This window comes from Colletotrichum graminicola (genome assembly GCF_000149035.1).
Source record: "Colletotrichum graminicola M1.001 genomic scaffold supercont1.3, whole genome shotgun sequence".
Taxonomy (NCBI): Eukaryota; Fungi; Ascomycota; class Sordariomycetes; order Glomerellales; family Glomerellaceae; genus Colletotrichum; species Colletotrichum graminicola.
Genome location: NW_007361007.1, coordinates 512,482 through 529,726, shown reverse-complemented (window position 1 = coordinate 529,726; position 17,245 = coordinate 512,482). Strand labels below are relative to the sequence as shown.

The 17,245-nt window shown below is 51.4% G+C and overlaps 4 protein-coding genes across 4 annotated transcripts; 2 read left to right on the top strand and 2 right to left on the bottom strand.

Annotated features, from left to right (window-relative positions):
• Positions 1-3,577: 3,577 nt before the first annotated feature.
• Positions 3,578-4,960, bottom strand: GLRG_01063 (uncharacterized protein; the record flags this gene model as incomplete). The annotated part of the gene is made up of 1 exon (XM_008091748.1): positions 3,578-4,960. One exon carries the CDS (start codon positions 4,958-4,960, stop codon positions 3,578-3,580), a length of 1,383 nt encoding a protein of 460 aa, XP_008089939.1.
• A 3,681-nt stretch (positions 4,961-8,641) lies between these two features.
• GLRG_01062 (GMC oxidoreductase) lies at positions 8,642-11,077 on the top strand (the record flags this gene model as incomplete). Its single annotated transcript, XM_008091747.1, has 2 exons — positions 8,642-9,028; positions 9,104-11,077. The coding sequence occupies 2 exons, from the start codon at positions 8,642-8,644 to the stop codon at positions 11,075-11,077; spliced, it is 2,361 nt and encodes a 786-aa protein (XP_008089938.1).
• Positions 11,078-11,431: 354 nt separating this feature from the next.
• Positions 11,432-13,538, bottom strand: GLRG_01061 (GMC oxidoreductase; the record flags this gene model as incomplete). The annotated part of the gene is made up of 4 exons (XM_008091746.1): positions 11,432-11,986; positions 12,047-12,192; positions 12,259-13,288; positions 13,443-13,538. 4 exons carry the CDS (start codon positions 13,536-13,538, stop codon positions 11,432-11,434), a joined length of 1,827 nt encoding a protein of 608 aa, XP_008089937.1.
• A 2,391-nt stretch (positions 13,539-15,929) lies between these two features.
• Positions 15,930-17,216, top strand: GLRG_01060 (uncharacterized protein; the record flags this gene model as incomplete). Its single annotated transcript, XM_008091745.1, has 4 exons — positions 15,930-16,470; positions 16,537-16,654; positions 16,707-16,768; positions 16,828-17,216. The coding sequence occupies 4 exons, from the start codon at positions 15,930-15,932 to the stop codon at positions 17,214-17,216; spliced, it is 1,110 nt and encodes a 369-aa protein (XP_008089936.1).
• Positions 17,217-17,245: the final 29 nt, after the last annotated feature.

The following is a 17,245-nucleotide window of genomic DNA, read 5'->3' as shown; positions in this document are numbered from 1 at the left end:
ACCTGCACTACAGTCTACAAGACTAACCTTCTCTTCGATAATGGATCATACTTCTATTTTGAGCACCGCATCAGCCAGAGACAACAGACAGACTCCTCTGACTCGTCATTCACTGACATTATTGCAGCGTCTTTTTTGCACGTAGCTTTGCATCACGTTGAAGCTTAAAACTCATGCTGCAGGTACGTGACGAACTACTCAGATAAAACAAATCCCGTCTCCTTCAACTAACATGAAGTAACCCTTAAAAGTGCTCACAATACTGGGCCGGCTATTGTAACGCTGTTGAAGGCCTGTTGCGGCACGTATCTATGTCTGTGAAGCATGTTGTATTGCCAGAGCCACAAGCGAAAATGTCTGAGATTGCTGCACCCGCTCCAAAGACCGCTTTTCTGACACGAACTTCACCTATTGTCGCTTTAGCAGAGAGGACCCCTGAGAACCTTCCTCTGGCTAAAAGAACTTCGACTTCGTTACAGCTTACGAGTCGCTCCACTGGACAGTTCTAGAACTGCCCCTCAACAACATTGCAAAGAGCTTTTGAGAGAACGAAATCTTTGCGGCAGTGATCTGCGGTCCCAGTCATTAGCCCGCTAAGTTGTCCTTCAGAGAGTTTCTCTCAGAACATAATGCTCGGCTTCTGAGACACGAGTGGATGAATGAGAGAAGAATGGGAGCATGCGCCAGTTCTTCCCTGAGCTGGAGTGCGTAATATTGCACGACGAGTTGTGGACTTACGTAAAAGTGTATAGATATCAAATGCTAAAATGGATGGCAGCAAAGTGTTACCAAATATTTCAAGTAATCACAGATCCAATCAGCGATCAAGGACTTGTGGGCGTGCTACCATACATGACCACACCGCCTGGCACAGCTAATTTAAGGGCCTTCTTTCTCTTTTAATTTGTGTAAGACTCCGTTAGTTAGTGGATGTCTGAAAGTTCACACTATACTCATGATACATCCTCAGAAAATCAACTTGCAGCCTGTGCCTTGCTGTATTGCAATGCTATCTATACCCCAGAAGCTGATGAACGCAATCCGTGAAACGTTATTATTAAAGTGTTCCATGGCTCCGTCTTCTTAATGGATTATCAGCGGTAAGACACCGCCATGACCGCTTAGTATCCCCCTACTGCTATGCCTGGTAATGCAGCATGAATGTAGCTTCGGGCTTTGCTTAGTTGTGGAAAGTCCCGCGAACTCTCACAGGGCACTTTCCTACAAGAGTGTTATCTTCGTTAAGTAGGTTCCCATGTAGGTCTCTGCGGTGAAACAACACAGCAGGTCACAAGAAGATGCTGTGTCTAGACTGACCGTTTGTATTTAAAAGGGAATTGAAGCTTATGTTCATTATCTCTCCACATAGAGTACCAGTCCTGGAAATTGACCTTGGAAATATAAGCGTGGTAACCACCTGAGTCGTGACCATGTGTCGGGTCTGCGACGAGAAGTAAGAAACTGGAAGTCTCATTCTCGACAACGTGTAGGTTCTTGCTGTTTACTGTGGTATATTTGTAATATTATCAGCGACCCTTGCGTTGATGTGCTGTGGACTTGATCAAAAACTTGGCTACAGAGTCAAAGTATGATGTTTCTCCACGACTCTAGGTTTGTCGTAGTGGATCCATATGATATGAGGCGTTCATTGCTGCTTGCGATTAACGGCGTCGTTTTTGCGACAAGGTTTAAAGGAGTGGCGAGATTCATTACCCACTCCATTTCACAAAACCGGCATCAAGAATGCTCATGTATCATAAAATTTGGATTCCATGGATATCACTAGGTATTCAGCCAATTACAGTTGCCCTGAAAAATTCTTATTTACTTCAGTATTCGAAGTATCCTGTACGTCATCAATGACACAACCGCCGTCCTCACCAACACATATATCAGACGTTTCTACACCGTGTGGCTAATTTTCATCTTGAGCTTATTGCACTCATACTCAAAGTCTTCAGATGGTGGCAGAAAATCATCGACGATGGAGCGTTTGACGCTTGTATGTTGTCTGACGTATGACGAAGGTGGTTCGTAATCGTCCTTATGTAACAGACTACTGGGGCCTTTGTAACCCATATTCAGCTCGATAACCTGTTTGCTGTACGAAACGATGTTATCGCCGATCGTTCCACCAGAATTCGCCGTCGAGTCATTGATGCATTTTGTCTTCTTCCAAGCGATATCGGCGCTACGAGTTCAGATGGCCACTGGGTCGGTGACAATTCCACTTGTGTAGAACCGTTGGTAGTTCGCAGACTTATACACAAATTTCTCCGAGAATCCATTAACCTTGTTGCGCGCGTAAGCGTTGCGGTAGTTGAAACTGCCGCCGGAAGCAGCAAGCCGAGGCAGCAGGGGTGGTTCTCTTTCAAAGGTTACCTTCAAGTGGTCTAAGTAGTTCGCATTGATCGCGTCACGGTCGCTTTGCTTGATGTTCGCCCGCAAATTCGCAAAACCGAGCGCTTGTGCACTGCCTGCATGGCAGCCTCACGGGGACGACCTCCCAGAGCAATGGTGCGGACCGTCGGACGCCATGTTCTTCGACCAGAAGACTAGTAAAGAGTGAGCATGTTGATGCACAAGTACCATCAGTGACAACAATGATGCTCTGCGGCTCAAACACTTGCCCTTCTGTGATCCGGAGAGATCGAAGGTCGCTTTGGTTGTGTCGCAGCAGGTCGGTGGCGTTCTGACCCCTAACTAACTCGTGTCTATAAAGAGCTTGAAACCTCTTATAGGGCTTCTCAGCTGCGTCCAAAAAGATATCATTGGAGTCTTCTAGAAGTTCTGGGGACGCATTTTCAGCATTTAGGCCAATGGCGTCCAACGCCCCGTGAGCGCGCAGCCCGTTTCCGTTCCAGATATCTGCAGTCTTGGGGAAGAGCTGATCGTGGAGTCCGGAACCGGCAGTATTCTCATAAACGCTACCGTCAAGGAAATATCTAGGAATCCAATTGCTCGCGTGTTTGGAGATTGGCAGAGGGCTTCTTGGAATCCGGATCGGTGCAGGTATTGCGGTCGAAGGCCAAGAGGCGGATGATGTGGCACTGCTTGAAGTGGGAGTAGCGGTAGAAGGAAGCTCAACTGCCTAGTGAATAGATTCCAGACTGCCAGCGAAGGTTACCATGGCTGCAGGAATGGCGACAATCATCTCGTCCGTGTACTCGCTGCCGTTCTTGAACTTGAACACCTGAGTATCTGTGGCCTCTCCAGCATACCGCACAGCGGAGGCATTCCCCCTATTCTGGGTCTGCGTTGCGGGATGGGTTCGGAACAGAGCGTTATACTTGGTGTCAGTGTTCAGGTATGTCAGTCTATCTTTTTTTCTTTGGATTTCCGTAGTACAATGTATATTATTTAGTAGAGCGTGGTATTTAGGAGCTGTTTGCTGACGCGTATGGCTGAAGTCAAGCGGAAAAAAGTGTGATAGCACCATCAAAGCCCCAATGCATAAAAGATTTCCGCCTTTCAATATTAACAGATGTAACGCTCTAAGTCTAAACGCCATTTAGATCGAGTTCCCACGTCTCGATCCATGCATCCCACATGTGCTCCTGATGCTTCCAAGCAAGCCCTAAGGCCATATACCGTAGACAAATGGGTCAACGTATGGATAGTCGGCTTCCATGCCCATAATGGTACTGTACTCGTCTCGCAGTAAGTCCGATCCCTCGTTACCATATTCCGAGTATTTGCTGAGCTCGTGCCTGCGCAACGCTATAGTCCACGGAAAACTGGAGTGCGCGACGCCCATGAAAACGCTCGCCTTAAACATTACTAAAAAGTCCACCAGGGCCAGCTGGTCGAACGTGAAGCCATCGAGCTGCTTTCTGTCGGGCCCTTGGAGCAGATCATGCTTGGTTACCACTGTGACGTTCCTCCCCGACCCAGCCGCGAGGCGCTTGTGCAGTCGTTCGGCGAAGATATCAACCACGGTCTGGTTCCCAGACGCAACGTATACGACGCTGAGACCGCTGCTCTCCACATTCTTGAATTGCTCTTCGAATTGATCATCCATGCGCGAAAAGCGCCAATTTTCCGGTTCCCAAGCAGAAGTTGCATCCTTCTCGAGTCTCAGGTGTGCACCATAATAGGCGTTTGGATTGATCGCTACTGTCGGATCAATGGGCAACGCGAACTTCTCTTTGAGCTTGTAAATAATCTTGGCCGCCAGGGCGCGCGTTTCGTTGCGAAAGGACAAGATCTTGCCGAATTCGTTCACGAAGGCCTCGCCATCGTCGCGAACGGGATATTCGAGGAAGCTCTGCTCCATCTTGATATGCACCGGGGCATCCGCTTGCATCTTGTCCTTGACAGACATCTTATCTAGCCATTCGTCGAAGAATTGTCGCCATTTCCGGGGGTATCTCAATCCCTCCTTGGGATGGTGCGGCTCGAACTGGTCGCCCAGCAGGCTCAGAGGCTCTCCTATCCGCCGCTCGTAAAACGGAAAGTCCTCTGCGCGTTCGTAGACACGCATGCCGGGGCATCCGTTTGTCAAATGGGTGACAAATGTATCGTGATCCAACAAGTAGTCGAGCGGCACTTCGGTAGAGGTTTCGATATCGGTGATGTCTTTCGCGTTGCGCAGCGCCATTGAAGGAATAACTATCGCTCCTCCGCCGTTGATTGCGTACCGGACGCACTTCAGGATCTGGTTACGCACCATCCCAATACCGCCATGCTGACCTTCGCAGGTGAACAGCAGTCCCGGGCGAAAACTAGTACGGGAACATATTTGCCGGATAGGCTCGTAGTCGATCGGGGCAGGGTACTCGACGCTCATGGCCTGTTCAATGAAGAGGCTTTCTGCATCTTGATGGCTCGGTGCCTCGTCGAATATTGTTGACACTGCATCGGTTATCGCTTCGTGAACGCCCAGAAGACGAAGCGTCCAAACAAAGATAAGGGCTATACCGAGCGAAAACACCACCAGTGGGCGACTTTCGCAGAGCATGGCGTCTGTTCTTAATGGGGTAATCAACGGAAAGCGATCATCAAAAGTATGTACCGGACGATCGAAAGCCAAGAGAAGCCAAGGAAGCCAAGTTGAGCCAAGAGATGAACCAAGATCGCATTTCTTCTTTGAGAAAGAAAGGTGGTCAAAGGATTCCCCGAACGTAGAGTTGCATCCGTATAGGGAGAACATCCAGGGGCCGCGGTTACCGAGGTTTCAGTCATGTTTCAAGCGACTTTGAGATCGACCAGTTCGGAAATCATCCAGTTGCCGTTTACCGACGGCCACCGTCAATGAAGATTGTCTGGCGTTTTCATCGCGGAAGTTGGAGTAAGTTTCCCAAAATTGCGAAGAAGAATGCAGCTGGCTGTTGTCCGGTCATGGTGGACGGCGAAATATTATTCTCTGTAATATGAATCACGCTTAGGTTGGCCGTTGGTCCGAAAACTCAATCTAATTCCCCAAGTGCCCATGCGTTGCTTCGGATCTTCGGCACGACTCATTCGGGTTAGAGCGGCGTTTCCAGGTCCTCCCGAGCCATCAAGGCTAGTTCTGGATAGGATCCAACCAGATCTGTCTCAAAATTGCAGTTTCTACAGGCCATGTATGCCAGCAGACCCTAATTGCTTGCCGGTATCGTCAATATCGGGGAATCTGGTGCTTTCAAATGGAGTGCTGCGTTTGTTGTTCCTCGGGCCGGTGGTAGATCAGAGCACCGTTCCGGAAATGGGCTTCGGTATCGGTCCGCCCCGTCATTAACCGCTAATAGGTGACGAAGATTTGCGACGGGAATATGTTGTGCCGTAAGAGGATTCAATGACAACTCAACCGACTTTTACATTAGGTGTAAAGGTACAGTTTGTTCCCACGTTAACATGTAGTTATTTTTCTTACACTAGACTAGTTGTGAATTAAACGAACCTCGTTCACTTGCAGGGAACACGTCTAAGCAGTTACGCTATCTTCGCTTTCTCCCCGCCCAAGTACTACAACTATAAACTCCAACAACAACAGCATGCCCTCCTCACAGAAGCCATGATGCATCTGTCTTACGCAAAAGTCCAACCCCTGAGATCCATGTCTTGTATGGTATACGGTTCAAGCAGACGTGACGAGAAGTACTCAGTTCTCAAACAAACCCCCAGGGAGCCGCGCGAAGACGCGCCATGACTAGAGATGGTCTCGTCCGGATCACGTCATCTCTATCCGTATACTCGAAATATCGGGTTGTGACATCGGTTTATCCCGATCCACCCGTATCATCCGCCCCATCATAGCTGTTATGGTACCGATGGGCTGCACTCTGTTGTGTCTGAGGGTTCATTTACGCTGTAGCTAACCATCCAAGGAGAGTGACGCCCCGACTTACGAATAGCAACGAAAAGACGTGATACCACAGTGCTGCTTCATCTTCTTTTACCATTTTGATACATGTGCCCAGCCGTCAATATGATAAGTTTGGATGTCTCGTTCACCTGACGGGGCTCTTCTTCCCATCGGACTGGAATGCATTGCATGATTTGTTCTGACGAAGGGTATCAGTGAACATCTCTTATCTAGCCCTTTCCAAAAAAAAAAAAAATGCCGCTGTTTTGAAGCAAAAATGTTTTGGCGAGGCGCATATGGCGTAACTCGACGTCTGGGAGAAGTTCCAAGAACCAACCACCTCTCCGCTCAACCTCCCAGATCGGCATCCAATTCCAGTAATCATACTTTACTCTAGAGTGAATTAGACGGCCGTAAATGCATTTCATTACGGCTTTGTATGGCTGAAACTATCTTCATAGTTGGGGAAAGTCCATGGCGTGGCAAGGGTTATTATGCTGCGAACTTATACAGCCGTCCCCTGACCAGGAAATCCCGCTCATCCAGTCGAGCTGTAGACAGCTTTCTTCTACCTTCTTAAGCCATAGAAAGAAAGGCCCCCACCCCATACGGAGAAATCTTAGCAAGTTGCCACGTCTCGATAACAAGACTTGTGCGGGAAGCAATGCGCATCAATAGTCTTGGGGTGAGGTTTAGGAATGTGACCCTCGCTCCCCAAATTGCCAACGATGCAACCAAACAGACGCAACGCATGTTCAAAAGGAACAACATCCTAATTGGGTGATTGTGACGTACGGGATCCATGCCGGCAGTATCTTCCGACGATGGTGTCCTCTGCATGGAAGCAAACCCACATTTCCCTCCAGATAGGCAGTTCACCGGAGCTTCCAATAATAATTTGGAAACAGCAATGAACATCCAGGTGGTAATGACGACAAGGACGGGAAGATAGAATACCTGAGAATCGCCTTCCAGGTGAAAGAAACATAATCCACCCGTGGTGTAGTAAGCTCGAGCATCAAGTCTGAGTCGGTTACAATTTGATTTGATACAACTGGGCCGGAGTCAACCAATCATTATTCCATTCAATCTATCCGCATCCCCAACCCCCAGTTATATTCAATGAAATATAAAACAAAATTGATTCTTCTAATTGAGCGGGACTCACTCCAGCTTACGAGGGGCAATTGTGGACCGAAGCTTGACGAGTCGACTCCCCTGAGTCTAATGGACGTCTCGGGTACAGTGACCTCGATGATCAACATCCCAACTCCGACAATGTGGCAATACGACATGTGATCGATTCAAGATGCCTCAACGCCAGAATCACGAGGGCCGTACCAATTTCAGCAGATGGTATACATGAGGCTCGATGTAGGTGCACGAAGGCTCTATATGTTTTCTGCTTGTAGATTGACGCTTGCCCAGCCATCGCCAGGCGGCCAGTCTGCTCCATGTCTCCTATATACTGTAATACGTATCTATCTACAAGGATGCCTATGAATGCTTAAAGATTGCAATATGGCCACGTTATCCACTACGGTCGCAGTTAATCCTCAGACGGTTCATCCGACCTTTTCACATTATCAGATTGGAGGAATATGCGCCATATCTCTGTTGAAATTTATCAACAGAGAAAAGTGATAGGCTGCAAGACTTCTCGTCGTCGCTGGATGTGGACTCGAGAGCCCACTGCACATCCACCCATGTGAGCAAATGCGACAGACCAACAGCATTGTTCTTATTTGAGACATCGCGTTAGCTCCCGTAGTCGGCCCGCTCGGCTTGGTATGCGATGCGAGTTTACTTCAAACAACCTAACGGCCCCAAAAACGCACTTCTCAGGGTCAGCGGGGCTGCCAAAGACAAAGACAGAGACAGAAGACCACTCAACTGCTTCCGGCCGGACGCTACGGACCCAGACCCTTCCAATTGCTGCATATGAAACTATCAATTTAGATTCGGAGAACTTACGTAGCGCTTGAGTGGGTATTCGCCTTGCCCATTTGTGATTGTCCAGGAAAGGGGGTTTGTGAGTAAAAGACGTGCATCTTCGGAGTGAACGGTGAAGATACAAGACCAACACGATTGAGCAATGTACAGGTTGTTTTGTTTGTTCCAACAGCCAAGATTCCTCTTCTTCTACAATCCGATTCTTGCGATTCACCGCTAGGACGGCGTTTCGTTGTTTTTCCCACATCGTTGTCCCTAGAGGACACAGCCACTCTCTTGTTGCGCATCTTTTTCATTCTCTACCTCCAAACAGACCAGACTCAAAGCCATTCGCTTTCACTATATCCATCCAACCAACCAGTCATTACTAGAAACCGGAATAAACTTGAAACATTCATCACCATGCGCTCGATACTCTCTGGAGCAGCGGCTCTTCTTGGGCTCGCTGGAACAGCAGCTGCGCAGTTGCGCGCCTCGGCTTACACCGATCCGCAGACCGGCATCGACTTCCAGCGTTTCAAGCCCGGATCTTATCCCTTCAGCTTCGGTATCGCCGTCCCCGAGACTATCGGTACCGACTTCATCGGCCAAATGGTCGTTCCCATCTCGGAGACGGGCAACTGGGGTAGTGTGTCGTTGAACGGTGGCATGTTGAACAGTCTGCTATTCGTGGCCTGGGCCGATGGCAAGGACATCAGGACGAGCTTCCGTGTCGCTAGTGCCTACGCCAACCCTAGCGTCTACGACGAAACCAAAGTCAGCGCGGTTCCCATCGCCAACGGTACCTTTGTCAACAGTACTCACTTTTCCTATACCTTCCTTTGCAAGAACTGTATCAACGACAAGACAAGCTTGGCCAGCTAGAGCCCCATCTTGGGTTGGGCTATCTCCAACGCCAGCCCTTCCCCTGCCTCCGATCCCGGAGCTACTCTAAACTACCACTCTGCTGGCTTCGGTGAGTTTGGTCTCGACATTGCTGAACCCAAGTCCGCCAAGTTCCAGACATGGTCCAAATACGCCAAGGCCGTTGGGGCTTCCCCTGTCCCCGGCAATGGCACGGCTACTCCTGGTGCTGGCAACAGTACCATCCCTGCTCCCACCACCTCTAATACCACTTACGATGTGATTGTCGTGGGCGGTGGACCAGCTGGTATCATCGCTGCGGAGCGTCTCGCCGAGAAGGGCGTCAGTGTCCTCTTCATCGAACGTGGTGTTGCAAACGCAGTCCACCTCGGCTCCAAATTGGCACTGCCCTGGAACAATACCCTCACTCCCTATGATGTTCCCGGTGTCGCTGACGTTATGACTACCTTGCCCGGCGTCTCGTTCTGCAGCGACACTGCCTCCACTGCTGGTTGTGTTTTGGGAGGAAGCAGCTCCATCAACGGGCTCAACTTCATCCACCCTCCTGATCGCGATTTTGAACGCTGGCCAGCGGGCTGGAACTGGAAGGATATCTCCGCGGCCGCCTCCCGCCTCTACGAGCGTAACCCCGGTACCACGAGTCCGTCCAGCGACAAGAAGTACTACGATGACCTCACCTTCAGCATCTTATCCCGTCTCCTGCAGGCCAAAGGCTGGACTCAGGTTGACTCCATCGCGTCCCCGAACGAAAAAGACGCCGTTTTCTCTCGCCCTTCGTTTTCCATCAAGAACCGCCTTCGCGCCGGCCCCGCTCGCACTTACATGCCCTTTGCCCAGGGGCTGCCCAACTTCACCCTCAAGCTCGGGACCAAGGTGGTTCAGGTCATCCGGTCCGGCAGCAAGGTCACTGGCGTGCTCGTCCAGGCCGCCGACGGCAGCAGACAGGTTATCAAGCTCAACCAGGGCGGCAAGGTCGTCCTGGCCGCCGGTGCTTTGTCTACTCCTCGTGTCCTTTGGAACTCTGGTATCAGCCGTTCTGATGCTCTGGAGATTGTCAAGTCCGGCGCTGCTACCACTGGTGTCACCCTGCCCAATAAGGCCGACTGGATCGATCTCCCCGTTGGCCACAGTCTCCGGGACCACGCTCAGATCCTGCTGAAGTTTAACTCCAAGTCCAACTTCACTGCCTACCCCTTCTCCGACATCGTTTCTAACCCCATCAAGTCCGACTTGGAGCTCTTCCAGCACGGCTCCGGTCTCATCGTCCAGGGAGATCAGCGCATCCACCTTTGGACCAGTGCCAAGGGCGCCGACGGCCGTACTCGCTACCTTCAGGGTACCGCCAGCGTCATGGTCAACGCTGTCTTCTACCTCCGCACTTTCCTGACCCATGGCACGTCCAGCGTTGGTGAGCTCAGCATCACTGCCTCCGGCAACACCCTCATCAAGACTAAGCCGTGGCTGGTCGATGCCGAGGATCGCAAGACCATGTCCAACTTCGTCCAGTACTGGCTCGACCTCGCTGGCGCCGCCAACTCAACCATCAGCTATGTCACCCCCAGCGCCACTCCTACAGACATCATCGACACCCAGATCATCAGTGGTGACCACTGGGTAGGCACCACCAAGATGGGTACCGACCACGGTCGCAAGAACAACGGCACCGCTGTCGTTGACCTTGATGCCAAGGTTTACGGCACCGACAACCTTTTCGTCGTCGATGCCTCTATCCACCCCGATCTTCCGACTGGTAACACCCAGGCCATCATCATGGTCGCAGCTGAACATGCAGCCGAGAAGATCGCTGCCGTCACGGTGCCCGGCACCAACCCAGACGCCTCAAAGAACTCCGGTGGATGTGCCAAACGCTCCACCCGCCGGGCCATGCGTTCTAGACGCAGTGCCCGCCTGCACTGGATGATCGGCCCACGAGCGCTGAGTGGACATGTCCGCGTGTTTCGGCGTGGTTGGTGACTTGGTCCTCCCAAGCCATTTCAACGTAAATATTATGCTCTATATTGTATAAAGTTTCTCGTCTCTAGTAGATACACTGCTTCAAATTGTCAATTCGATACTTGTTTTGTTCACAGTGCATGATGCGCACTCATTGCAGATGGTACAGCCCGTTCCCACGAGGGCTGTTATTATCCAACTTTGACTTGCCAAGCAATAGATTAATTGTCCTTTGTCACATGCATATTACGCAGAAAAACAAGGACATTGTGAAAACTTCGAATATGTGAGTGGTTGGCCATTATGATTATCTTTAAGAGGTTTGGTGTCTACTTCTGTTCTAAAAAGCTCTATGCCTCTTTATGTTGTTTCTATCTAGCATGTAGCAGCGCTGGCAATTATGCGCTCCGCGGCAATCTCAGCAATACCGTAAACGGCAGTTTGCATATGAGCGGAGATGAGGAGGGGGATAACACTAGCATCAACGACCCGCAGGTTGGACGTGCCGTATACCTTCAAGTCGGCATCGACGACACCCCCGTCCTCCTTCGGTAACATGGAGCAAGTCCCGACGGGGTGGTATATGCTCAACGTAGTGTTGAGGGCGAACTGCTTCCACTGCTCGTCGGTCTGCACAGCGTCCAGGCCGGGCTCATACTCGTTTTCCCAGAGTTGCTTCATGGGCTCCGTCTGGGCGATCTTTCGGCAGTACTTGATGGCCTGGATGGCGGCCTCGAGATCGTGCTCGTGAGAGAAGTAGTTGGGGTCGATGATGGGCTTTCCAGCCGTGTCAGACGGGTTGATGTGGATCGAGCCCCGGCTCATGGGGTGCATGAGAACGGCGATGAGACTGAAGAAGCCCTTGCCAAAGAGGGGCGAGGTGGCTGCAGGGTAACCCTTGACTCCTGTGTAGCCGTCCGAGAAGATCACCTAAGTCCATTGTTAGAAACAATATCGAGTTGGCGGTGTCGTTTGGGGGGGCTCTCTTACCTCGAGCTGGGGGATAGACGGATCGGACAGGAACTCCAGCTTTTTGTGGTCAACGACACTGGAATCCTCGCCGGCGGCTTGCTTAGCGAGATTGACCAAGTGGGAATCGTTGCCGATCGCCTGTGCCCACGTGCTGAAAGTATAGCCTGAAACAGTAGCGTAAGCAAAGTTGTTCATTATTGAAAGATGAGACATTCATGGAAATCACTCACCAGATCCAGTGTAGTCGTAAAGGGAGACTTGGCCAGCATTCCAGAGTGCCAACTGCTCCGCGGCCACGGTGGTGTTGCTGCGAAGGATGTCGAAGGAGGTGTAGTTGGGCTTCAGCTGGTAGGAGCTTTGAATGCGGAGGTGGTCTTGCAGGTTCTCACCGACACCGGGAAGGTCAATGACTTGCTCAATGCCAGAGGCTTCGAGGACAGAAGCCTGGCCGATGCCAGAGAGCTCTAGCAGACCCGGGCTCTGGATGGAGCCAGCAGAGAGAATGACCTCCTTCCGAGCCTGAATCACGGTTCCGTCCTGAAGAGTCACGCCACATGCCCTTTGTAGGGTTGACTTCGCTGTGTCCTTCTCAAGGTTGACCTTGGCAACAGTGGTGTCAGGGAGGATGACCAAGTTGGGGCCGGCGATGGGGACATATGCGTTGGCACTGTAGGACCTGTTGTAGTGCGTAGGGTCGATGCTGCTGGGCTGGTACATGACACCGAGAGGGTTTCCTCCGAGTGATTCCAGGTTGGTCTTGATACCCAACGAGTTCATCGTCGGAATCCATGTCTCCTGCTGCTTAGGGATGATTCTGTTGATGACGGCCTTGACCGGGCCACTGTCACCGACGCCCTCTGAACCGTACGTGTCAGTGTTGATGCCAGTAAAGTTCTCAGACTTCTTCATGGCGGCAATCATCGTCTCCCAGTTCCAACCCGGGTTGCCAAGAGCCTCCCAGCTATCGTACTCAGCAACGGCTGCCCTGTTGTAGGTCATGAGGTTGAGAGCGGAACTGCCCCCAAGGACCTTGCCCCGGTTGACGGCGAAGGTACGGCCTTTGGCATCGGGCTGAGGCACAGTGGTGAAGTTCCAGTCATATTTGGTCCCCAGCGTTGATCCCTTCATACCGGGAATGTTGATCTTAGGCTCGTCCCATACCGCTGGGCCGGCCTCAATCAAGAGTATCTTGGCTGCGGGGAGTCCCTCGCTGATACGGGCGGCCACGGCGACTCCAGCGGTGCCACCACCAACGACGATCTAGATGAGAGGTCAGTGTGTTCAAATCATGGTGTGCCAGCCGCGTCTTTCCGATGTCAGGGGGGGGGGGGGGGGGGGCGGTGAGCCCATCCAGCCCTAAGGCCCCTGTACAAAGAGCAACGCAACCGCAAGAAGGCGGGATGGCGGAACTTACATAGTCGTAGACATCGTCTCCATAAGACCGCGTCAGAGAGGGCGCACCCGAAACAATGGCCGCAGAAGCGAGGGCAAGACACGCCTTGACAAGCATGGCTCAGACGGCGCAGCGATGCTTCGGGAAGATTATCTAGGAATAGTGTTTGGAACCCAGTATGTATTACCTAGACAAATCATACGAAAGCGAGCGGGTAAACACAAGCTCAAACAGATGATGCGCGTACCGGCACGTAAGGCCGATCAGAATGCTACCGGGCTGTGGTATATCGCGTGACGCATCAAGAACTTGGACTGCACTACCCTTTTGTAGACTGTCCCCCAAATGTTCCCATGTGCCACCGCATGTCGGTAATGTCACTAACGCGGATAGTGGATTAATAGTACGGGTTAGTGTTCAAAATTTGCCGGTCAGCGAATGTGTGAACCTGCAGATACCCTTGTCTCCATTGCCCCAATGGCACCACATCTACATAGTAAGGCAGGGACTGCAAAAATATTGGTAATCTTGGCTCGGTGGGGTGCCGAGCACTTTCTTATACTATTACGTGGGAGAATATGGAATACTCCGGCATACAATGGAGGGCGTGTGGACTACGGACACTAGAGCCGATCTTACTGTGTCTTGAAGACGCGTGAGCTATATTATCTACCGACATATTGGGAGGGGGGGTAAGAGAAGAGAAGGGAGGACAAGAGAGAATAGTTGGCGCTCATGGTTGGCTTGCTGCACTAGACCAGAGATCGAGGGTATTGGCCACAAATGCACTTTTGAATCTCTCAACATCCTCAACGTGTAAGGTCATGCGATGTCCGGGGTACGAGGAGGTCTAGCCGCTTGGCCGTGCTCGGCGATGCTACCGTTCCATTGACGTCCTTGCTCCCGGAATGTTAATTAACACTGCCCGCTGGCAGAGACGGAGCTTCTCCGGTTGATTGTTCACCAGGGAGCTGCTGGCATTCTGACTCAGGGTCATGCCTGTGCCTGCGAATCTGTCTCCTCGACTCCATTTGTCCGCCTAAGCCAATCATTCGCATACCCACGCTGGCCCCCGCGTGTTCTGAGAAAAGAACGTGTTTTACTTCATGAAGCAAGCACCTTGAATTCCCATTTTTACAAACCCTCCATCGTATTCTCCATGAGAGGCTCGTCCCTTCCAACCGCTGATGATAATGCTCCTAGGACTACCCCTGAGGCTCATGCCATCTTCCCCTTTCAAGGTTGGCAACGGATGCATGAAATCGAAACTCTGCCTCTATCCCCCCTTTAATCAGCAAGTGTATGCATCACAGCAGGATTACCTACTGCGGCTTGCTCACCATCATCATAACAGCATCATAGTATGATTTCTATCGCCGACGTCCCGCCCACCATGCTTAAGTACGTAGAACGACACAAACAAGCCGAGAGAATGCGGACGAGATGACAAGCGAAACTCAAATAGGGAGATCATCGTCACGCAATTCAGCATGACTGATACGTATACAGCTGACATTGTCAAACCCATCACTTCGGACGCTCTGCCCCTTGAGAGGGCCTGTGGCATATTACGCGACAGCCCAGCCAGCCTGGCAGATACGATGTCGTGACATGAGAATCACTCACATTGGTCTAGGGGCCTCTATGGTATCCAGGACGAGATGATCACTTACAATCCTAGGTCATTTTCCGCACAGTAAACTTTTGAGCGAGGCCCTTTTCTAGGCTTTGTATCCACCGCGAACCCTGGAAGACACACGGCCATCTTGGTCATGGATCAACCCGGGATTTAAACTTTGTAGGCACCAGTGCCTTCCCCCCACCCCCTCCAGATGGTATGTAGCATCGCACTCTGGGCAGTAGAAGCGATGTGGGAGGAATATTCGTCGACTGCTCTTGGTAGCGGCCGTCTTTAGCGGATTCATCGTATGCATACTACTGTAATAGGTAAAGCAAGATGTTGCTGTCCAGTGAACTGCGGGATCAATCCCATCTTGAGAAATATGCGCCGCGTCGCCCCGGCACTCGTTGCATCGCCTACAGACTTTATTCGAGCAGGCAGGGCGTGCGTGTGTGCGGAACCTCTGGCAGCGTACGAAGTCTGTCAGTACCCTTCTCAGCTCGCACGTTATCCAGTTTCGTCGCAGCTCTTAAGACGATAAAGCCGCCCAATCGCCGCACCTTGGTGCTCTGCAGTGGTTTGTTGGAAACCCAGGGCGAATGATAAGGTCAGGCCGCTATTTGAAACTAAATCTCGGCGATCAACATCGTTTCCTTCAGCTACCCACCCTACTGGCCACCAACTCGTGGGTCGTTTACCCTCCTTGGCCTCCCCCGTTCTTCAATCTCTCAAGCTTTTTGTCCAGCCCATAGCCCATCTCTCTTGCTAGACACACCCATCCACGTTCTTGGCTTGGCACATCACTCAGGCTACCGGGTCCTACTCGACGATACCTTGACCGTTTTGTTTTCCCCCTCTTCCTCCAGAGAGGAGAGAGAAGGTCAACGATGCTGCCAGTCACTCCTCCGAATCCGTTGCCGCCGGACAAGAACATCAATCCGGTTCTCCTCGGTATCTCTGGCGTGCTCATCTTCTTCGTCGTCTTCACCACATCGATCCGCCTCTATGTCCGCTTCATGCTACGCCACCTGGGATGGGACGACTATCTGATGGCGCTCGTCACAATTCTGGGCATCGTTCGATATGGCGTACAGTGTGCGCAGGGCGCATCCGGCAACGGGAGGCATAGATGGTACATTTCGACCGAGCAATACGTCCACAATAATATGCTTGGGTGGTTCGCGCAGATCCTCCTCTTCTCCAGCATCTGCCTCTTGAAGTGCTCCATCATGCTACTGCTGCTCCGCATCAAGAATTCCAGCAAGCTGAAATATTTCCTATGGACCGTAATGACGGGGCTGATCGTCACAAACTTTGGCGTCATTGTCATCCTACTGGCAGAGTGCGATCCCATCGATGCATACTGGACAGGAGTGGGCACCTGTTGGGATGCAAAGATCCGAATTTACTCCATCTACTTGACCATCTGTAAGTCATTTGGATAGGTCGTGACGACACTCGATTCGAAACCAAAGCTGACATCATTCGTCGCAGCGTATTCTGTCATGACCGATTTACTATGCTCGTTTTTGCCCTTGGTAGTCGTCTGGCAAGTCCGCATCCCGATGGCAACCAAGTATTTGGTCGGCGGCCTAATGAGTCTTGGTCTGGTGTTGGTCGAATTCGATCCCCTCTTTGTAGCTGTCTTGCTAACGACGTGATAGTGCAACCGGCTTCGGCATCGCCAGGGCAGCATCGCTGGGGCTCAAGACTGCCGACTTGAGTTGTACGTATTTCGCATGTCTCGAGCGCCCCAGAGGCCATTGCTAACAGTTGCCCATGTAGACGTCTATGCCGTAACCGCAATATGGTCAAACCTCGAGCTTTACCTCGGAATCATTGCAGGTAATCTCGCCATTGCTCGGTCCCTCTGGTTTTACTTCTTCGGAGAGAAGGAGGTACCTACGTACGCGTCGGCCTACGCAAACTCCTCGTCTCATCGTACACGCTCTGCATACAACGGCAGCAGGTTGCATGGAGACAACACCGACGCGATGGACACCTACATCCGTTCCGAACGCAGACCTTCAGTCACGAAGAGCGATCACAGCGACATTCCACTGGAACCCGGTATTCAGAAGAGGACGGAGATTTGGGTCTCTGAAGAGGACGCCGGAAGAAGCGATACTCCCGAGTCGGCGGCAAGAATAACCACAAAACAGTCGCCATTATGAAAGAGGGCAGTTTTGTGAAGAGTTTTTTT